We start from the raw sequence: 24,367 nt of genomic DNA, 5'->3' as shown, positions 1-24,367 counted from the left end.
CCCTGCCAATCTCACCTTTGATCAAATCACATGCAACCATTCTTTTGTGGAACATTTGATTATGATAATAACGCTGATGCCGATCATGATAGTGACAATGATGATAATAATACAGTACATGAGTATGGGTATAGTCAGTATACATTGTATAGCAGTGGTATGTGGTGTACATGATGTATTAGCAATTGTTTTTTGTAATGATAGTCACAGTAAACACACACACACAAACACACACAAAAAAACCCACACACAGACACGTATGATTATATGTATTGAAATCGATTAGATTTATTTATAGATTATATCCATCCAACAAAAGGGCAAATGTAGGCTCTAATTTATGAGACATACATTTCACAAATCATTGTTGTAACAATTAACGGGAGAAAATACGTCTAGTATTAGATCAATCAAGATAAATAATAGAAAATTGTACCAATCAATGGGATAGTATCAAGAGAGACATTCATTCATATGCAAAGTTGACAGAGAAGTAAGTAATATATTTCATGATGACGAGAAATGAATTTTCCACTGAAATGCAGAGCTTGTTGTATTTACATCTTTCATTAAGTAACGTATCATATTAAATGTGGTATCTTTAGGCCTTCTCCAAAAAAAAGTGTTTGTTGAAGAAAAAAAAAACATACGTTGGCAGGATTATATTGAGAAATCAAAATGACAAAGACTAATTAGAATTTCCCTCTATCTGTGTAGGGAATTTCCCTATACACTAAAGTCTTATTTGAATGTCCCCTATACACTAAAGTCTTATTTGGCACAGCGACAAACAAAACTTGCTTGCAATGTTTTTGAGAATCTTGAGCAAATAATGTCATAAGTACGTCTTGATTGAGCCGAACGATTGCTTATTTTCTTTAGAATATAATATGCCACAAGTTATTTTATGATCAGAAACAACACGAATAGTACAACTTGGCAAGCACATTAATTACCACCCACTTGACCGATTGTCTTTCATAAATAATCTATTGTTTGAATAACATTATCATATTTCGACTTGCAACAGTTTTCTTTAATTCGCGCACTCAGTTTGTTACACTTTCACAGGCAGGGGTCATTCTGTACATGCCTATAGCCCCCATTTTTTCGGTAAACAGGCTCAATTTTCTCCAAATCTCACTACCAGGCGTTATTCATCGACAAGGCAAATGACTAATCTAGATCAGGAGTTGAGTCAAATATGGGGGCGCTGTAGAATAGAAGGATAAGACTCCCGAGTTCGATACTCGTCCATATACTTACGTCCGTGGAGAAGATCGTTCTTACCCACCATGTCCCTCTCGACCCAGGTGTATAAATGGGTACCTGGCAAACGCTAGAAATGGGAAAGGGGGGCTCTTCAATTAAAAAAAAAATACAAACCGTAAGAATATAATATTAATAATTAAAGTTATTGACGCGGTTAAATCTTTTATTCTTTGTTTTTATTTGAAGATGTCATCAAACACTGATCTATGTATAGTCAAACGTCGTCCAAAGTCATTGATCCCTTCGAAAGATTAAAATCAACACTATTGATGTTCACTAAATTTAAGCAATGTTTCTATCGGGCCACAGTAGATTTCGCAGTTTATTAAGGTGTGAAGATTCGCATTGTTTAAAGAATACGTAGCAAAACGTACTTCGGGGGAAAATGAGAGCCAATTTCTGTCGGGACAGCGGTGGTAGATAGGTCTTTCAGACCAGGGTGGAAGCAAGGGCGTTGACATCGTCAACGTTGGCTCAGTCGGTGCGTGTCTGTCTCACGATCCGAAGGACCCGGGTTCGAACCCGAGTCTGGACTGAGCAATGTCAGTTGTGTATTTACAGTCCTCTCTAGCAAGAGGCAAAACACTCTGTCCCTCGGATAGGACATAAAATGGAGGTCCCGTGTATGAGAGAGTCACAACTCATGCACGTAAAATCCCGCTTCATTCATTCATCGCAAAGAGCAGGGTGTTTAACCCGGTGGAGTGGTCCCACCTCACATCCAACTGGACGCCATGAAAGACCAGCTTAGCGTATAGCTGAATAATGAATATGGGCTATCCAGCCATCTTCTCAGATGGAAATGAACAAACAAACAAACATTGTGACAACGTATTTTCCATTACTGAGTATTTTTGCTGCTCAACAACGTTAATGTTGCCGAAGTAACACGACGGATGCCCTTTCACATCACTAATTCATGGGACAAGGAACACAGATGCCGAAAAACCAGATTGCTCGGAAGTTGGATTATGTGTGATGTAATAATGGCAGCGTTTCTCTTTGCAATAACAATCATACACTCACAATTTCCCTCTTCAGCATTTTTTCACTGTTTACGTGAAAGAACTGCTTTCGCCCAGCCGTTTGGATGACATCATTTATCAGGTTCCAGAAGAGAAATTTCGGGAAAATTTTAAGTGGAATGCTGTCATTATCTGTACTTTAAAAAAAAAAAAATAATAATATTTTTTTTTTCTTGTGATAATTATGGGCCCTACCATAGTTGGAATTTCGTTTATTTTTGCTGGTCTAATTGCTATCAACAATGACAGCAGAGCTTACGTAAAATATCTTTTGCAAGGAAATCTGCATTCAGTCCGTTATCTATGCTGATGTGACAGTTGTCGTTATGTCATTGCATGCACTATCACTCATGAAAAGTTGTAAGTCCATGGACAGAAACATGTTCAACAAAACGCAGCGAATTCAGTGATCCACCGGTCTGTATCAAGTTGTGTCGCATCCTGAAAACTGCGTTGACCGCATGGTGGCGCTATTCGCATACCAAGCATGGCATTCATTAGGTCAACTGGCGGCATTTCATGAAGCGTTTCGTCCGACAAACTTGTGGGACAAATTTGCTCTCAGCCAATCACATGTAAGTCAGTAACTTATAACAGTTTGTCAGAAAAAATATCTGACAAAGTGTTTCATGAAATGCCTCCCTGGTTGAGAAACGTGTGAAGCGGTTGTAGTGGGAAAACAGATTCCAATTTAGCTTTAATTCAATTCCGATTTCAAATGATTTTCACAAACCATTCACAATGTAAAACTATACAAACCCCTTGTGGGGACACGTACATTGTTTTGTATAATTACAAAATTTAAACCAGTTTGATGTTTAAATGGAATGTTGTGAGGGACCTTGAAAAAGCACAGCTTGTTAAACAAGGTTCCCAAAAAATGTTACATGCAGATGAGTGAAAATGATATATAATGTATATTGCAAAATAAATAAAGGGCTGAGGTGAGAAACAAAAACAAGAGGAAAGTGGGGAAGGAAGAGAAGAAAAGAAATAAAAACGAAGAGAGTGACATACGGTACAAGCATGCGTAAATGCACACATTGGTCATTGATTGATATCATCAATCAACATAAGATGCAAGGAGGTGTTTTTTAAATCTTTGCTTGAATACAGATAAGCTGGGGCAGATTTAAATCAATTGGCAAATTGTTCCAAAAGCTTAGAACCAGAAGATATACTTGAATCTATACAGGGGAGAAGACAGGATGAACTATAAATTTCCTAATGGTCACTATAAAACTGAACCAGTTATTTTGTCTCAAACCCCTTCAAAATATTTACAACAAAAAAATGGGGCATTCACATAAACTGTTCCATATTATTATAGACGTCATAGAACGCAGTTAGCAGGTAAGTTCTAAAATAGTCATGCTAGTCAAATCTGGTCAAGCTTTCTGAGTATGTAGTGATTGCTTCCACTGTGACTTCGATAAGTTTATAGGTTGAGAGCTCCTTCCTTGGTTAAAGAGCGCTAATCGACCACTCATCCAGGTAAGTAGCAACACCAAGGATCAAGTTTCATGGTAACACAACCAAGGTATTTCTGATGCTTCTTCAGGACACCGCATGACGACATAATAATCTTAATGATACATTATAGATTAAATACTCCCTGTAAATTCATCTGTTTCTATGTAATCAATATCTGATCATACAATTTGTCGATAGCCTTTTCGGTCAATGGGCTAAATTTGGTTCATTAAAGACAATTTTGTACTGAGTCCTTCAGATGAAACTAGAAACACCATATGCACACAGATCATGATTCATGTTTTGTGTAATTCTATTTTTGGATTTTTACTCCTAGCATCCCACTTTCTTCAGTGATAAAGCATGCATTCGTATTCCTTCTGCCGATCAAATTATAAACCAAAACCATGGGCCTAAATACATACTACGTTTAACCTGATATGACAATGCATGCTAGCCATAATATGGTGGCAGGGGCCTAAGTTCAAAGCGACAAGCTCAGTGCAAAGTTTCATAACATTCTACAAGGCAAATGCATCGATTAATATTATAATCTGATTGTCACTTATGTGGCCAGAAGAATGTCTAATTATATCATCATTATGTTTTATAACAATCTTTCTCTACTATACATTTTTCTTCAGATTATTTGCTGATATGCCCTTACAAAACAACTTCCAAACCAATCTTCAATCATTGCTAAAGTATAGCCTATAATGTGATTAAGAAAAGATATTGGAATGAGCCGTTCAGATCGAGCATAACTTAAAAAAAAGCATAGATCATGACATCGTGTTCCTATAAACCCCGGCTCGGGGCGCTGTACGTATATTGGGGTCGCTGCTGCGGTTAATGTGTTCCCTGCATAATACCCATTTGCCACAATGCTAGTTTGTATGTACAATAATCCACCTGGTGTACACGCTCAATTTGAAATTGTATTATTTCCTTTCTTTTATGTTCAACTTACTACTCCCTGATGTGCTTCTTTAAGTTGGTTGGAGAGGACCAAGGGTCACAGTGATTTTGATTGCTTTTTTCCAACCCCGCTCCGTAGGGAAGCTCAACAGGGAAAGCCTGACACCTTGTTTTCTTGTGTTTTGCTTGTTTTATTTGTTTCTCTGTTATCACTTGTATTGTTTTGCAAATGCCGAATAAATAATAATGATAATAATAATAATAATAATAATAATAATAATAATAATAAAAATAATAATAGTAATAATAATAATAATAATAATAATGAAAATAATAATAGTAATAATAATAATAATAATAATAATAACAATAATAATAATAATAATAACAATAATAATAATAATGTCCTTTGTTAATGACATCAGTGGTAACATGGGAACATTAAGTTATATGCTTATTCCAGCGACAGGTGAATTTTGCCTTATAAATACGTGGGCCCTATATAGTTCCTTTAAAGCATTTTGACTAGACTGACGTTCAAATTAATTAAAAATGTAATACTAGTGCTTTGTATCCGAGTGTAGGGGGGGGGGGGGGGGTAATAACCTCAACCTGTATCTCGCGCCGCTCATGTCTGTCATTCATCCTGTCCATGACACTGACAATAAATACTTTGTTTATATTCCGCAAAGTCTACCAAAACGACGCGCAAATTGTGCAAATCAGGATCAGAGTACAGCTTAAGTCGGCGGAAGCCATTTCTTCAACTGGAAGTACAATGTAATCGCATCTTTCAGCAAAATTTAACTTTTTTCTCTATTTATACAAACAAATACAATATCACTTCCAGATTTTGCGACCTGCCACGCATGCACATTTGCGATTTCGTCAGAATCGGCGTGATCGATTCCAGTCATACATGACTATCGCTTTACGAGCACGCACTACTGGCACGCACATGAAACGTGTATGACATACGAGAAGAACTTGCTTGCATAGCATGCAGTGTTATCTGAAGCATAGCAGCTCTTGTGTGTGCCGGTGTGTGTCACCCGGTACCACGCACATGCACAACGGATAAACTAGGCCTACATCGACTACAAGCAACGCCGGAAAGTCCGCGATGCCGACGTGGGAAAAACCGCTGCTGCCAAAGTGAGCAACCATCACAGGCGCCTCCGACCCAGGTTCTGCTATGTCAGCACGTCGCCGTTGACAGTCATTTGCTGCTATTTAGAGTTACAAAATCTGGCTACATCAACGCATTCAACGTCTAAGAAACAGCGCTGCTGCGCCGAACTGCTGTGACTTTATGAATGTCCTTGAAAACAACGTGCGGTAAATACAGTGCATGCTTCACCGCGTTCGTCGTAACATGTAACAGTTAGATTCTAGAATCTAGTTAGATTCTTGCGGCTACCGTGGTAAGACATTCACCTGTATTCACCTGTACTGGTATTCACCTGTCATGTCGGGCCTCTGGAAAGACAATAATTTAGTCTTACCTAAATACAATACCCTCCCACTGTCAGCTAGCTTCCTCCGAATGTCAAACTTGAATACCATGACTCCTTACTTGTACATTTGTAGTTTTGACTGCTAATAATTTGAGAGAAATACTCTGCTATAGTGCTAAGTAAACATCTATTTGAATTTGTTGTCTTTGACAGGAATGCATCGACTTCTTAACCGACTTGAATCCCAGGCTTGAATCTGTTAACTGTGTCTATTTTTTGCTTCAAGTTCCACAACCTTTTAACGATCACCCGACACTGTACAGGCATGCTAACCTGGAAACATTGAACTGCACATTACTTTAAATTAATATGAGAGAGTCAATGAGACCATTTTGAAGCAAATAATTTTCACGCAACAATAGATATATTGAATAATTTACTCCTAAATGAATCCCACAAGGATTGGAACAATCATCCCCGAGCATTCCCACTGATTCCAACATATCAGTTACTATAACTAGCCAACATCTTTAACTCTTTTACTATAGTTTCGTCACAAGCCTCATTTTGGGCTGATTGTGCGTGCGTGTGACTCAAGGCACGGCACAGTCAGTACAGAGACTCCAACTCTCCCGTTTTCAACGGGAGATCTCCCGCCGAAAACCCATTTTTGCAAAACCTCCCATTCTCCCGCTTGAGATTTGATTTCTCCCGCCCTGGCTCTGTGTCTCCTGGTGGAAAGGATTTCTTACTAATTGCTATCGTATGTTAAAAAGAATAAGCCTTAGATAGCACCAGAGAACATCTAGAACCCTAGGAACTTCGCACACATCTACTTGGAGTCTCCCGTTTGCTATGGGTTTCGAGCGGGAGAATCTCCAGATCAGAAGGTGATTGGGGTTGGAGTCTCTGTCAGTATGAGATTATTGAGACATGATGGAATTGAGCACATGTTTTCCAACTGATGTTATCTTTCCTATTCGCAGGTTTAGAGTCTGGTCTCCTCTAGAAATAAAAGACAACCTTACACTGTGAGCAACAAGGGTATAGATTAGAGGGAACATCACCAGATACCTGAGAAGGTTATGCTTTAGACTTGACACACACCAATCTACCACCGCCATGTCATCTGCTGTGCGAAATATCCTCTGCAGTGCTGCTCTGAAGAGAATCGGGTCTAGTGCCAAGACCCCTTTTCTCCGTGAGGAATCAAACTGTCTGTATCAGTCACAACTCCTAGCCCGCAAGTTCTCCCACTTGGAATCATCCAACGAATCACACAGATCAGGGTATGGCAACATCCTGTCAGACTGTTCCACTCACAAACTCGTTGCCGGCAGCGTGAGTGCGCTGCGCAGCGTCTCGACGACGTCGCTGGTGAAGAAACCAGCGGTGTCGCGGGCGGAGCTGAAGCACTGCAAGAGAATCGTCCTGAAGCTTGGGAGTGCCGTGATCACAAGAGGGGACGAGTGTGGGTTGGCACTGGGACGGCTTGCCTCCATTGTAGAACAGGTGCTTTTCAAGTTCTTCTTCTACCTTCCTCTTCTAAGAGTCGCCTTTTTTTGATGTTTCATCAAAGAATTATCAACATATTGCATGAAGTACTGACTCAAAGGAAGTATTGATTAATGTTGATATCTTAGAGGACTTGGCCAGTAAACCAAAAAGTAAAAATTTGAATGTTTTTTGTTATGTGTAGAGTTTTATTCTTGTCTGAACTCTCATAATCAGTGTACTGTAAACGTGGAAATTTTCGCGGTACATTAATTTTCGCGGATTTCGCGCTACGTTCGGCTAGCGCGAATTCAAAAACGCGCGAATATATCTTCACGATTTTCTATGCACATTTTGAACGGGATGAATTGTGTGCGCTTCATCGATGATACTGCTACGTAGTACAATGTACAGGCATGTTTACGCTACTAGTACTGTGCGAAGAGACGATAGATTGCTGTGTACTGTAGCATGCATGTGTGCACCGCACGCACCGATGCTACATTCCCCCGTGACTACCGTACTACATTCACAGCTGTACTACGTATTTGAGTGCTTGTACTCGCAGTCGAGCCGCTCGCTACGTCGCTTGTCGTACGCTGGCATAGCAAGCTATGTAGCAGAGGCTTTGGATGAAAGCAGTGAATGTGTACTACAGTAAAGTAACCTGCTGCGGAGCGCGAATTTAAGAACCCGCGAATACGTTTTCGAGCCGGTCAGCGCGAAAAATTAATCGCGCGAAAATATTGACGTTTACAGTAACAAATACAATGTATGTATGACTACCATCACAAAACCAACAAAATTTCACATGACCCAATGATACATGATCAGAGGACCAAATATAGGTGAAATGGGTCAACTTCCTAATGTCAGTTTTTAGGTTTAAGATACTGTACTTTCTAAAAGGATAATTTTTCCTTTATGTGATTTTTGAAATGAGAGATCATAAAACAAATGGGATATTGTCATTTTTTGCACTTTTTGCTATCTAACACTTTTTCTTTAACTCTGTGTGAATTGGTATGTCTTGGAGGTCCTTTTTCATATCTTATAAACCCTCTTCACACTCTTTCTTTTGTGATTAATATGTGGCATATTGTGGGAGCCTGGTGCCTTTGAATGTTGTTTACCGATAAATGGTGCAAAAATTCAATTGCTATGGATTTTTGTATCACATTCTCTATCCCATTCAATGCATGTAGTACTTGCTGGTTGACAGCACTTAAATAGACCCTAAACTTCAAAGCCTCTTTTCTCAGTAAACACCCTTTCAGAATAGGCTTTTACCGAAAAATTCATGTCTGGCAATTTGGGGTGGTTTTGTAATGCATGGTTACATATTATTACACTTGTGCCATATTGTGCAATGCTGCTTTATTGTGGGTTATTCTCCAATCCACAACTGCAATAATAACATTTGAAAGGATGATGCTAAAGCATTGAAAGTTTTAAGTAGTCACAAGTAGAATGTACTCGATTAGGATGCAAAATTTCAGTCCAATCTGATAATCTCTTCATAGTTATTGCTGTGGAGTTTTGTATGCCATTCTTTGTCCCATTCATTGCACATAGCACATCCTGGATGTAATTAAGCACTTGAATAGACCTAAAACTTTAAAGTCTCTAACTTTCTGCAGTAAATGCTCTTTCAGAATGTGCCCTTACCAAAAAAATGCATCAATATCTTGTGACATTTTAATTGTCTTGTCATGCAGGGTAGAATACAATGATTGCGCCATATTGTGGATATGCTGCTTTATTGTGCGTTATTCTCCTATCTTCAACTGTAATTGAACTGTGTGACGCATTCATCAATGTGCATGCAGTTGTTGTTGCTTTTTTGTGGGGGGGGGGGGAGTTTGTGACAGTCTGCATATCCTCTATCCATACTCATTACTCCTTTGTGTGCTTTGGATGCCTATTAGCACTGAAAACCCCATAACATTGTATGGGTCTAGGGCAATTACCCCCTGGGCAATTACCCCAGACCCTTCCCCTGGCCCTAATCCTAATCCTAATCCTAATCCTTGACCTAATCCTAACCCTAACCCAAACTCCTAACCCTATACCTAACCCTAGCCCTAATCTTTACTCTCACCTTACCACTAACCAGTGTTAAGCCAGGGGGTAATTGCCCTCAGGGGGTAATTGCCCGGATACGCATTGTATGCACTGTCCAAAGTCCCTTGCGCCGAAAGGGTTAATATGTGGTGTTTTTCTCCTCTGGCTCAGGTATCGGAACTTCAGTCATCCGGCAGACAGGTCCTTCTTGTGACCAGTGGTGCCGTGGCCTTTGGCAAGCAACGTCTCCATCATGAAGTCATGCTGGCCAAGAGTATCAAGCAGACCCTTGCCCCAAACCTTCGAGTAAGTTTCCTCTTCCCCTGCCCTTGCACTTGTGAGGCAAGCTTGGTCTTGGCTTTTGCATTGCAATGAGAAACACTTTGTTTGTTTTTCTTTGTTTTAAAGTGGGAGAGAGTGCCATGCCATGGTAAGGACATTAGCATATGGCAAAGAAAAATTCCCAAATAACCACCCACAAAAACAAAGAAAGAAAAGCAAAACTACAACAACAGAAGTCAAATCAAGACAAAAGCTTGAATAAGCATACAATTTCATCAGTTCCTGAATAGTTTGAATCCATTGTAGTAATGTAATATATGTTTGGATCTTTAGGCATTAATTAGGAAGGCATAGTTTTCAAGAGCGACACTGCATACATTGTCATGGTATGAAATTACATTGTGACTAAAGAGCAGGCAAAAATCTTGAGGACGAAACTGCTGTATTCATTCAGTTTCCTTGCCCTAATCACACTTGCAAGGCTGTACTGTGGATAGGGATCTTCCTTTCATCAACATTTCCTTTTGGATTATGATTGTCAAATTATTATTATTGTATAATTGATATCTTTAGTTTATGTGTATTGATAGCTTTGTCCATGAGCACACGAGGTGAAAATTGTGTGGTACATTGTTTGAAATTGAGTTTCTCGGTGTATGATGGACTGTTCACTGGAAGGTAACTTAACTTGGGTTTTGATTTTTCTCACCATGCAGACAAATCCACTGCTGGATTCCAGAGCCTGTGCTGCGGCCGGTCAGAGTGGCCTGATGTCCCTCTATGAGGCCATGTTTGCTCAGTATGGACTGACCACTGCACAGGTGAGTGGACAACAGATCAGTCTCTGTCCATTACAAATGAAATACCTGTCGTGAACATTTCCTAGTGGTGATGACTGCATTTCTGTAATGATTCTGCTGGTGATAGTATTTTTTTTTTTCTGGTTATCATCATTATAGATTTCCATATGGCTGTTTGTTAACTATTGGTGTTCAACGGTGTAACCCCCTCCCCATGTGCCACATTATTCTGAGACTGCAGTGCTTAAGCACTTTTGGAAAGTCATTCTGTTTTTCAAACTCGTGTAACTTTTTGTAGTTTCAGTGTAGTGTTTCAATGCTAGAAATGCATTACAGCGAAGTCATAGAGAACATTTTTAGACTTTGCTGTGATGTAAAATCTATGACAAAGCTATGGCTTTGCTTTTTTGGTGTACAATGGCAAATTGAGATTTATTACCATTTGTGAGTATGTGCTTTTGAGCGGAATATGCAAAGATGGCATGCCGTCATCTGAGTTGTGCATGGGAATGCGGCACACAAAGTCCCTTCATTGCTTCCTGACTTGTTCTTCTTCTTTTTTTTGTAACAGTCCGACCTCGATTATCCTGCCATCTCTTATCCACACATCATTTTCATCCAGACGTGTTCACGCAGTGAGGATGCAAAATAAAAGAAAGAGAAGTGATTTCAAACTTGATTAAAACTCCTACTAAACCCACACAATCTACCTTTGATATTCCCTTCAGAAACATGTAGTGATTTTTACTTTGAATGTTTCAGTATCCAGAGTGTAATTTCAAGTAGGCTAGCATAGATTACACCACTGTTGTGGTGTACACCAGCTACCACAGGGTCGTTCGCTACATTTTACATGTACATTAACATTGTTTCTCCCATATCCAGCCAAATCGCTCAACCAGATGCGGGCCGGTCCTAACATGACCGGATAACAGAGGTTGGACTGTAGATATTTCCCTCACTCTTGGTGGCAAGTCTGTATACATCTCAACCTTTCTGTTTATTTCCTCTCTTGACTATGTAATGCTCACTCAATTTGGCAGGTGCTGGTCACCAAGCCCGACTTCTACCATGACTACACCCGCAGTAACCTGCGCGGCACCATCCAAGAGCTCCTCCGCATGAACATCATCCCTATCATCAACAGCAACGACGCCGTCGTGCCGCCACCCGAGGAAGACAAAGACCTGGCCGGGGTAAGAACGGAGGTAACGAACCCGCCAGAGACCGACCAGTTTCGTTTTTTTTTTGTAGATTCGAGCTGGGCACTGGTCAAGGCACAGATCTCTCTTGACCTTCGATCTAACATTCGTAGAATAGCTTTCATTCGGTTCTGCACAGTCACAATGGAGAGTTGCTTTCAATATTTGGCCCAAACAACAAAACAAAGAAAAAGTAATGGAGAGATCATAATGTCATACTAATTATTGCATTCATAGAGCAGCAGGGATACATATTCTTGCAAATGAAATTGAAACGTCAAGCATCTGGAGATGTCAGATAAGTTGTGTGCGGCCAAAAGACCAGTCATTGGGGACAATGTTGTCGGTTTCCTGTATTTCATCATTCCAGTCACCATTCCATAATAGCATGCCTTAGAACCATTAGAAATACCTGCATATAGATATAATGCATGAAATAGCACTGGCTTTAAAAAAAAGAAAATCTCATTTGAAAGCTATTAGAAACATCCATTTGGAAACCAACTTTTTTATCATGGATGTGTAAGGTCTCTGTCCATCCGATTTCCATGAAATTGTCATTGTTGACTGATCATCACAGAAATATTCCAGAAATATATTAGTTACGTTCAGACCGTGATCCGTAACCTTGAGGATAGCTGCCTTCAAGGATATAAGCTCTGGCCCCCTAACTACGACATGTATTCACACAATGAAGCTTATCCTCAAAGGTAGCTATCCTCGAGGATAGGCTCACTGTCCCCTGTAACTGTGCTTATAAAGTTCCTATCAACAAGTTGTGTGCACACGAGTGGGGATCCCCCTTGGTTTGTTGATAGAGCACTAACCCTGAGATATCTTGTGGATAGCTGTCTTTGAGTTAGCTTCAAGTTGGCTATCAACGAGTGCGTCTACACAATGCTCAACTACAAGCTTATCCTCGAAGATAGCTATCCTCGAGGTTAAAGATCACCGTCTGAACGTAACTATTGAAACAATGTTTCTACTGATGTGTAACATTACTGTTAAACCAGATATTTTTGCATGCATTTTAATTTTGCAAGTTTTGCAAGAGCCAAGGTTTGTGAGATGAACATGCATGTGAAAGCTCTTGTCTACACTATAATGTTTTGGATGCCAGTGGCAAGTTGCAAAAATTTCATGCTGCGAAAAAGGCTGTCAGCTCCATTTTGCAAAAATTTCATGCTGCGAACATTACCTGCTTTACAGTACTCTGTCACTCTGAATATTAGGTAGCAGTCAATCAGAGTGAGAGATAAAGGCATTATGATTGTTCCTCCTGCTTTACACTGTTTTCCAGATTGCATGATACCACGTCTATTTCTAACACTTCACAGTTCACATATATTTCTTGCACAGCTATAAATTTGATGCTCGATTCTAAAGTTAAGTGTCGTGGGAGTGCTCTTTATTAGACTCTTGTATGGTACTTTGTTCTATCAATTTCCCGAGGCTGTCCTTCAAGGAACTATGCTCAGATGTGCATGTTATGATCCTTTGATTCCATTGTGTCACAAGGAGTGTATGGTGTTTTTTCTGCACTGTTACACATGTGTGGGTGTGTATAACTAACTTAATGGCCCGCTGGGTGAGGAGATGATCAACCACATAATTAATGCCAATAAAAGAGCCAGACAAATTATGGCTTAGTGCATGTGCAAGAACAATAAAATGCTGCATGCAAATACTAATGTTTAGGCTTACTTAGAATTGACACGCATGATATCAGTGGCAAGTCAGGTGTAATTGCAATTAAAATTAATGGCCCTTTTTGTTTGTTTGTTAATTTAGAATTGACACGCATGACATCAGTGGCTCGTCAGGTGTAATTGCAATTAAAATTAATTGCCTTTTTTGTTTGTTTGTTAATTATTTGTTCAGACAGGATTTTTTGTTCAGACATTGATATTTTTCCCCCAAGTGTGGCAAAGAAACATGTGTGTCATTCCTATACATTGTCTGCATGAGTCTGGTGTCAATCTGGGGGCACCACTGTTTGAATAATTTGAATTGTAATGGGACATTAACCTACAAAAAACAATTTACTGTCTCAATAAGTTGAAGGATGAGATGACACACAACAAAAAAATACACAAACTTGCACACTAGGTAAGAAAGCTGTGAACTTGTTTCCCCTTCAAGGTCATCAGCATCAAAGACAATGACAGCCTGGCGGCCCGCCTGGCAATCGAAGTCAATGCCGATCTCCTTGTACTTCTGTCCGACGTCGATGGCATCTACTCGGCTCCGCCCGGTCTTGAGGGCTCATCCCTTCTGAATACTGTCTACCCAGGGGATACAGCTTTCATCACGTTTGGGGGGAAGTCCCGCGTGGGGCTGGGGGGCATGGAGTCTAAGGTGAGGATGGTGATTGCTTTTCATGGCCTTCTTCTTTTTCATGTCTTCTTGTACTGCTTCTAATCTACTCTCGAAATCAATTATCTTTTTCTGTCCCTGGTTTTAGAATCCCTAAAAAAAAAAAGGTGAGACATCCTTTTTGGAAATGTCGAAAAGAAAGTTTTTGCATGATTGAAGAACAATGTCTCCCTACATCGTGTATGAAAACTTATGGTAGTACACCTCAAAGTTTTTTTTTTTAAGAAATAAAAAACTAATCCCATATCACTTGAGAATATGCTCCCGTTCTGTACTGAGAAAAGCAGTTGGACAGTTTATGGGGTGTGAATAAATTTACTGAAAACCTTTAGCATTTATTCCCCCGACCATAAAGAAGTTTCAAGTTTCATTATTTTGAGGAAAGGTCTGAATTACCTATCTGAACAATATACCAGCTTTTAAAAGGAATCTAATTTTCTGGGTTGCAAAAGGGACGTACAAACTTTAAATTTGATGTATGTGAAATATGGCCTTCTTTCTTTTGCAAGGGCAATGCTCTTTACACAACTGACTCATGTGAAATGCTACTTATTTATTTGCAATGTTCATGTGGTAGCATCTCTGAATTTAATCTCACCTATCTACTAGATAATGTTAGCATTATTGTAAGTGAACAGATTGTTGCTTTCAGAATCTTTTATCACCATTGCTTACAAATGTGCAAAGCAAACAAATTTTTGTGGTAGTGTTGTGCAACAACTTTCATTTTTGTTTTTCTCTGAAATCTTAGAGGGGTTGGTTTTTATTGCAATTTGAGAATGTACTGTAGAATATGTTCATAAAGAGTTTACAATTTGTCAACTCGTGCAGTCTTCAAAAAAGTAGGCAGTATAATCTTAATGCCAACTGTGAATGGTGTAAAGATGTACATTTTCAACAGCATGGTGTCCTAATTTATGTTTAAAGGTTAAGGCTGCCAACTGGGCTTTAGAACGCGGCTGCAGCGTTGTCATTGGCAATGGGATGAACAGGGATGACATCGTCCTCAACATTGTGAACGGGAGGAAGATCGGGACGTTCTTCACGGAGACAAAGCCCACAGGAGTGACCCCTGAGAACCAAGCTGTCTCGGCCAGAGAGGGGGGCAGAATCCTTCAGGCTCTCGCCCCACAAGAGGTGTGATCTTAAACTCTCCATTAACAATCAGTTGCATCTAAATTGATAAGCCAGTTCACAGTTTAGCAATGGTTGGCAGTGACCGCTGAGTCACAGACTTTTGGAGACATGGATTGATCCTTTCATTAGTTGCAAATTGCCTAGCAGAAAGTGGTGATTTACTTGAAGGTGCTGCATGAATACTTATGTTCATTATGTACGTTCTGATATCCACCTAGTTCATACATAGATAATTGAAGCACAGTTTGCATGAAGACCTGTCCAGTTTTCAAGTACCTCGGATGCTAGTCAGATTCAAGAGAAGGTCTGTAGTGACCCGTATGTGCACATGCTCAGATTGTAACTATGAACGGGCGTATTGTGTAGAGAATGCCAGGCTGGTATGGTAAACTACAAGTTGTCAATGAGAAGATGTTGCATAGCATGTTTTTGGATTTTGAGGATGTTGCACAAGAATTTGAGCATGTTTCAGCAACATGCTGAAATCCCTTGTGGACCACCCAGACTCTACAATCAGGCATAATATCAATGGTAATCATACTACTCCATTACTAATCCGTTAGACTCTGCATTTGTTGAGTTGCTGGAAGCCTGTTGAAATATTATGGCATTCATGAGACTTTGAACTGGGCAACATTTGTCAATTTGATTTTGTTTGACAGAGAGCTGAAATCATTGAACGACTGGCTGACCTGTTAGTTCAAAGGTCAGAAACCATCCTAGCAGCAAACCAAATGGATATTGACAACGCCCGCAGAAGTGAGTGACACCAACTTCGTAGTGTTTTGTGAGATATTCCTAATTCTCATAGATATTCCTAATTCTCATAGATATTCATAATTCTCATAGATATTCATAATTCTTGTTTGCAACAGCATCTGAAGTTGCCACATATTTTGCTGGAGTATAGCACTTTTGCAGAGGGAATGTAAGAGAGTTTCATAGAATGACTGTGATTACAGCATATGTCCAATTTAGGCATGCTACATGAATATTAAAGTATTAATTTTGCAGTCACAGAAGCTGGAATGTGGTTACGAATGGTAACAAAAATGACCTAATGCAAGCCACAAATTCAGCCCCTGTCCATGAACCACTTGTTATGCAATACCTGCCCTTACAGGATAATTATCTGACAGACCCAATTTCACCTGAAGTTTTTGCACTCTTTTGCTTTTTAACCCATTGAGAATGAGTCCTGAGTATACTGGGGCAACTGTCTATGGAAATGCTTGTTGTAGCAAAATCAGCTTGTCCTCAACAGGTTGATTAATTTTCTCAATTACCTACATGTGTATACAAGGCTTGAAACTAACCTTTTCTTTTGGTGGCCAGACAGTGAAATTTGGTGACCCAATCAGACCACTAAAAACATATCTTTTCTTGAAAAGTGGTGGCCCAAAACCTATTTCTGACGTCCCCATGCCACTTCTGATGTCGAGCCCTGTTTAATCACATTACAATTGACACCTCAACGATCCCATCTTATCCCAGGTGAAATGACTGGCCCCAATCTGGCCAGGCTCTCGCTGTCTGAGGCAAAGCTGAGGAATCTCGCCGAAGGATTGAAACAGATCGCTGCCTCCTCCTACCGGAACGTCGGCCGAGAGGTGAAGCGGACACTCCTCTCGGACGGCATGCTCCTAAAGCAGGTCACTGTGCCAATTGGCGTTCTCATGGTGATCTTCGAGTCCCGCCCAGATTGTCTTCCACAGGTGAGGGAAATATGATGTGAGATGGAAGGAGTGGAGAGGACGAAGTTGAACCTGTTTTGGTTGTGAAATTTGTGTTGACTTTTGATCTCATTATGTACAATTTACCTCTGGAATTTTTCAGCTGCCAGTGCTACAGCCTTTATCAGCGAATTGATCCTTCTTCACCATGGCCATGTGACTATTTTGGTTGTCATTGTTGGTTTAATTGTGCTGAATGTCTCTGCTTTCTGTGGACACTCTTTTCCAAACGTGTGACAAGTACAGTATAGTAGGAGCCTGTTTCATGAAGATTGATAGTAAGATTGATCGTATGCTTGATGCGATTCAATAAAGTTATGCTCTATCTGCTATTAAATCTGTGCTTGAAATCAAGCGTAACTACGTTTGTATCTTTATGCTCTTATGCTTGATTCGTTCACTAAGTTATATTCAATAAATCAAGCGTAAGATAAATCATAACTCTTTATGAAACAGACCCCAGGTCTTGGGTTTAGAGTGTAAAGTTTGGTGGAGGAAGGGGGGGGGGGAGGATTTTGACTTTGCCTCTTTGCCATCATTGGCTAATACCAGATGAGCAACCATTGGTGTGTCCATACATGTAGAGTAGTCCACGCATGGACTGGCATAACACTGGTATTGTGATTGCTGCTGAGAGTGGTGAATACACTTTTCTTCAATAATGAAGCACCTATGGGATCCATTCATCTTGTGGACCACTAGGGATAGTAAAGTAACTGATGATTTGACACAGGGATATGATCTACTGTGAGAATCTGTTCAGTTCATCTCAAGAAAATGGTGAAATAGTCCATGCCATACCATTAGTGTCTCTTTATCACATTTCTGATATATTCCTCCTCTCTTAACCCGTTGAAGATGGGCTGATTTTGCTACAACATGCATTTCCCATAAACATCTGCCCGAGTATACTCATGACTAGTCTCCAACGGGTTAACCCTGTGGAGCAGTAGAGATTCACTGTAGAAAACAGTGTTAAGTGATTTTTGTTTCTAATTCTGTTAAATATGTATATTTTCTCTCAGGTTGCTGCCCTAGCCATCAGCAGTGCCAACGGCCTCCTCCTGAAGGGAGGGAAGGAGGCTACCTACAGCAATGAGGCGCTCTTCTCTCTTGTGGAGGAGGCCTTGGAGACACACGGAGCCAAGAATGCTATCGCACTGGTAGGTTCATCTTCCTAGGCCTCCCCATCAGACTCTGTGGCAGTTTCCCATCCAAATCATAGCCAGCAATGGTTAAAAGTGTAGTCCTAGATCTCATTAGTCATTCATATTGACAAGCTTTAGCCATGCTGTATTTGAGAAGACTGAAAGATTGAAAAGATTCATCGCTTTGTACATAAAGTGACAGAAAGCAAGGTAATGTCATAGGAGTATGGTGCTAGTCTGTCTCGGTGCCATAGAATGAACGAAGCTTTCCCTTCCAAGAAGAGCTGAGTGATCATGAGTGCCCATGAACATCTCTGTTCTTTTATTCACTCTTGACACTGGTATTGAAATATTTTGATGAAAAAAAAAGTCTTGTTCGACTGAATACCTTTTCTATCCCTATTCAGTAAAGTTTTGGTGATGATTTCCTGGATGATCTTGCATGGTATTGTTTTCATATTATCTTACTTCTTAGAATGATCACAATGTCAGTTAATAGGGCAGTGTCTTTGTTTTATCCACATCAAGGTCTGAATATGATTACATCTGTACATATTTGCACATTCAAAAATAATGAAACTATTATTTGGTAGGCTCAAAGCTAGCATGAGCTCACTATTGTGATTTCCAAGTGACCCTTCTTTGATTACTTGTGTTTCAAAACACAGTCACCACCCAAAATAAAGCTTAAAATCAAATAGAAACAACGACAAACAAGTGAATGAATTTATCATAACTGAGGTCATGTTGATCCCTTTGTGAAAGCCCTTTGTTAAGGCTGAAAATTTTCTGAACTAGATTAAATAGCTCAAAGAGCTTTGAGCTTTCGTATGCTATTTCCGTCTTATAATGTTAAAGTATGTAATACTTTGGATCCATGACAGGTGAACACAAGAGAGGAAGTCGGCGATCTCCTTAGGATGTCGGAAGACATTGATCTGGTGATTCCACGAGGCTCTAAGGAGATGGTGCAGCTGATCCAGGAACAGAGCGAGGGGATTCCAGTCCTGGGACACAGTGAGGGCATCTGCCATGTCTACGTTGATGCTGACGCCGACCCAGAAATGGCCCTACGAATCGGTTAGGCTCTCTTTATTCAGTTCTCCTTTAAACACTGCAGAGTTGATAAGTTTTGTTCGACCCAGTGATCGTTACAGTGTATATGATGTGAATTGTAATTGTTTTATCATGAAATATCATTCCGTTGCTTCATACACTGATTGCTTGATTTATTCATTCATCCTTTTATAATTTCATTGCATTTCTTCATTTCTTCTTTCCTTCCTGCCTTCCTTCCTTCCTTCCTTCCTTCATTCATTCATTCATACAATTCATTCATTCATTCCAATTTCATTTCATTCCATTCCATTCCATTCTTTTCCAATTCCATTCCAATTCCAGTTCCATTCCTTCTTTCATTCCATTCACTAATTCCATCATTCATTCCATTCACCAATTCAATCATTCATTCCATTCATTAATTCAATCATTTATTCAATTCCCATGTTTATAGTGTGTTTGTATGTTAAACTGTATTGATGATCATGATGACCGTGGTGTCAGTGGTGATGGCAATGCATATAGAAATAATGAATTGAACTGTGATTTTTGTCTTGATTGTGATTATGGAAATTGAAATGTTGGTGTTGATACTTGACTAACTATGTTGCCTCATGCATCATTTTCCAGCATAAGGTTTAGAAAATTGTGTAATTTGCTCTCTCTACTATCTGTTCTGGCAGAGATAAAGAATAGACGATACTGTAAAAGTGGATATTTTCGTGCAACTAATTTCTTGCGCTCGGCCTGGTAAGAAGAGTTTCGCATGTTTTTAATTTCGCGGAATCAAGACAGTAAGTACAGGAACATATGGCAAGCAAAAGTATTTGCATGCTTTTATTTTTGCGCTAGTTTCTGGTTGCGCAAAATGCGCGAAAATTTCCACTTTTACAGTATTGCCAAATGGGAATCACAGACTTCAGCAGTGATGTGAAAGATATTGTATTCATATCCTGCATGCAGTGCGAGATTCCAAGTGTGACTACCCAGCAGCGTGTAATGCCATGGAGACACTTCTCATCCACAAGGCACACCGGCATACGCAGGTCTTCGAGGACATCCTAGACATGCTTCGCTCAGAAAATGTAAGACCACGGATATGGGGGGGGGGGGGAGTGTGGGAGGGCAGTGACATATGTGAGGTCATCAGCTGAGAGCCACTGCTCTGTAAAGTCCATAGATGTCTTTTGAAAATGGATCTTGTTAACTTGTCATTGGATTAGGCTTTAGGCTGTATGTCAAAATTGTGCCATTTTTCTTCCTGCCTTGTTTCCTCTCCAGTCTTTTTCCTTATTTCTATATTTTCCTTACTTTAATGTGCATGGAGACATTGATTTATTTTCTGTGATATTTACTCTGTAAATAGTGTTTATAATCAGTAGTAGATTACCACCTTAATATCAAGTTGATAATCAATTTCATTGTGTGACTAATAACTGGATACTGTCATGATGCTATTAGCTTTGGTGTACACCTTCATAGTATTGTGGGAAGTTTGAAGGAAAACTGGGATCAGCAGAGCTTGTCATATGGTAGATTATCTAGCATGTGAGCCTTGATAGATGTATTAGCTATCAATCAATTTCAAACCTTACCGGCATACATGTGGAAGCATACGAAGAAAATGAAAAGAAAATCCACAGATTGTCGAAGATTGGTGATGTTCTACCTTTAAGCAGTGAAGCATAATCTGTATGTATCTTTATCTTCCCTTTTTTGCTTTGTACATCAGGTCAAGTTCAACCCAGGACCACGCCTCGCCCGCTCCCTCAAATTTGGTCCCAAGGAGGCGCAGTCCATGAGCATGGAGTACGGCGGCCTGGAGTGCGCCGTTGAGATCGTGGACGATGTCGAAGCTGCCATCAGCCACATCCACCGATACGGCAGCTCCCACACGGATGTGGTGGTCACAGAGAACGGTAAGTGTGGGGGAGAAAACCAAGACAATACTGCTGTCTGCATTGCAATCTGTCTTCTGTGTGTGAATTTCCCTACTCTCTACAAAAACATGGTGACGGAAAGATTTATTGCAGGTATTACACAATTCCTTGAATTTGACTTTGCACGACATGTTTCTAGTCAATATATGTATGCCTGATTGTACAGTTATACTCCAGAGGTCATAGACAAAAGAACAGCACTATTGATCACTGGAATTTGAAAGTGTCCAAGAGGCCTACCTTACCTTTGTATCCTAAGTTGATCATCTGTGCTGTTTTGGTGATAGGTTTGGCACAGTGTGTTCACTTGTTTCACTCAGTGGGCAAAGTGCTGTAAAAGTGGAAATTTTTGCAGTGTTGAAATTTTCGTGCATTTCGAGCAACCAGAAACTAGCAAGAAAATAAAAGCACACGAATATTTTGCTTGCCATATGTTCTGGTTCTGTTCTTGATATCTTGATTCTGCGGAATTAAAAACATGTGATACTCTTACCCGGCTGAGTGCAAAAAATTAGTCGTGCGAAAATATCCACTTTTACTGGAGATGATTAAGGAGTGTGAAAATTTATGAGAAATAAGAAATTATTCTGTGGTGAGGGGGAATGAAGGTGATATGTATAGTATTTTCTGATTTGTGTCTCTGTTGGTTACCAATCTCTTGTTCCTGTTTGTTCACGAACGTTTTGCATCACAGAGGAGACAGCGGAAAGATTCCTCAGCAGCGTAGACAGTGCCTGTGTCTTCCACAATGCCAGCACTCGCTTCTCAGATGGATACCGCTTTGGACTAGGTGAGAATCTTCTGTAGATGTGATGATGGTGATAATGGGGATGATGGTGGATGGTCTGTTGATGGTGGTGATAATGATGATGAAGAGGATTGTATTTATGGCAGTGATGATAATGATGATGTTGATAATGATGATGAGGATGATAGTGATGAGTATGATTGTAGTGGTGATAGTGATGATTATGATGATGGTGATGATGATGATGATGATAGTGATGATGGTAATGATGATGATGGTGATGATGGTGATAGTGATGGTGATGATAGTGATAGTGATGATGATGGTGATGATGATGATGGTGGTGATGGGGTGATGATGGTGATGGTGATGATGATGATGTTGATGGTGATGGTGATGATGATGGTGATAGTGATGATGATGGTGATGGGGGTGATGATGATGGTGGTGATGGTGATGATGATGATGGTGGTGATGGTGATGATGATGATGATGATGATGATGATGATAATGATGATGGTGAGAATAACAGTTATGACATCACCATCATTGCCATCATCATCAACCTCATTTCATCATGCCTCTACCCCCAAGGGTGTTGGAGGCATTTTCTTTATTCTGTTACTTTTGTGTAAATGCTGCCATTATTATTCAGTGGTTAGCTGATAAGGCTCTCTGAATGAGACCATATAATAGACTCTCAATCATAAGGTACCTGGTTTGAGTCCTCTGGTAGCAATGGCTGTGCCCCAAGGCAAGACGCTTAATGCTCATTATCTGGTCCTTCAGAGTCCCATGGTGTCCCTTTGCTATTAAGCATTCAAGGCCCACTTTGTGGGCACATTAAATTAAGTCCAAATGCAACACATTTTCCTTTTCCCATTTTCATTCATATGTGTCCAGCTGATGTGGCCTTATAACTTACTCTAGGGTCAAAAAACAGATCTTCACAAATGGTAGAACTGATCAAACTGCAATGTTATTGTTAGCTGATTTAACAATTACTGGTATGGTTTGCAGAATGTATCTGATACCCATTTTGACCTCCCGGTACAACTTAGTGATGTGCCCTATAATACTTCCAATAAAGCTCTCACTCCCTCCTTATTCAATCCCTCCCCCTTCATCTCAAAGTGAAAGGCAAACATAGAGAATAAAAGAAGTATATGAAAAACAAATCAGTAACAAAAATAGTTTGAAAGAACACATCAATGCGAATTTGAATGGAATTTTGTTCCCCCCCCCCTCCCCTCCTTCAATATGTCAGGAGCTGAAGTGGGTATCAGTACCACCCGAATCCATGCCCGTGGACCAGTAGGGGTGGAGGGACTCCTCACCACGAAATGGATCCTGGAGGGGTCGGGGGACACTGTGCAGGAGTACACGGAGGGAGGACCAAAGAGTTTCCTCCACCAAGAGCTGGAGCCAGAGAGCCAAGAAGAGCCAGAGAAGGTGACCGCTTAAAGGGATGGTACAACAAAGACAAATTGGGCCGAATTCACTAATGCGGTACAAATTTAGACCATGGTTTATGCAAATTTCTTCAGTGTAGATACGATTGACATATTGCGTGTGCCAACAGATGTCGAGTAACAAACGCACATTGATATGGGCATGTCAAAGGTACGCCTATTTCAGGCTTATTTTAGATCTCGGTCTAAATTTGTAACATGGTCTAGGTTTAAACCAGGTTTAAACCACCTGTGTGAATTTGGGCCAAAGAGTTTATGAAATAAGTAGCCAGTTGTTATATTGCATTTGAATTCTGTTCACTTCTAACTTTTTTCTTTTTCTTACTTGTCTTCACAATATATCACGACATTACTTTAAGGTTCTGACCTTGCTGTAATAATTGAAGGTCGTCTTTTTTGTGATCTCTTTCTGAGTGGGCTTGAAGCAGGAGTTTTATCTGATGTCACTAAAAGTGACTGTATTTAAGATCGCCCCTTGTAGGTTTAAGAAATATTCGATTGTGAATTGAAACTGTTTGTCAAGACTTTAAGCTTCTTTGGATGGTTTCAAGAGTGGAGAAATGTGGCCATAAATCCTTATTCCATATTTCCACTCAAATGCAGAAAATGGGAATTGTGATGAGGCTTTTATGAATTCATTTTGTTCATTTGAGCTGCTCTGTACCACTCTTCATAAGATTAGTGGTTTGTAAACAGGCTTTGATGACAGAGTTTACCCACTTTTTAGTTTTAGAAGACAGTTTGGATAAATGAATCATGATATGGCA

General features: G+C 40.0%; 1 protein-coding gene across 1 annotated transcript; it reads left to right on the top strand.

Annotated features, from left to right (window-relative positions):
* Positions 1-7,435: 7,435 nt before the first annotated feature.
* LOC139739926 (delta-1-pyrroline-5-carboxylate synthase-like) lies at positions 7,436-23,669 on the top strand (the record flags this gene model as incomplete). Its single annotated transcript, XM_071650526.1, has 14 exons — positions 7,436-7,657; positions 9,875-10,009; positions 10,702-10,806; positions 11,829-11,993; positions 14,130-14,345; positions 15,291-15,500; positions 16,163-16,259; positions 16,995-17,215; positions 18,259-18,396; positions 19,266-19,461; positions 20,404-20,525; positions 21,173-21,359; positions 22,075-22,170; positions 23,396-23,669. Coding segments are annotated over 14 exons (2,307 nt in total), but the record flags the coding sequence as incomplete, so codon positions are not given.
* Positions 23,670-24,367: the final 698 nt, after the last annotated feature.

Source organism: Diadema antillarum, unplaced genomic scaffold (assembly GCF_040938485.1).
Source record: "Diadema antillarum isolate AM-2024a unplaced genomic scaffold, OU_Dant_1.0 seq00000821_RagTag, whole genome shotgun sequence".
Lineage (NCBI taxonomy): Eukaryota > Metazoa > Echinodermata > Echinoidea > Diadematoida > Diadematidae > Diadema > Diadema antillarum.
This window is presented reverse-complemented; position numbering and strand designations above follow the sequence as displayed.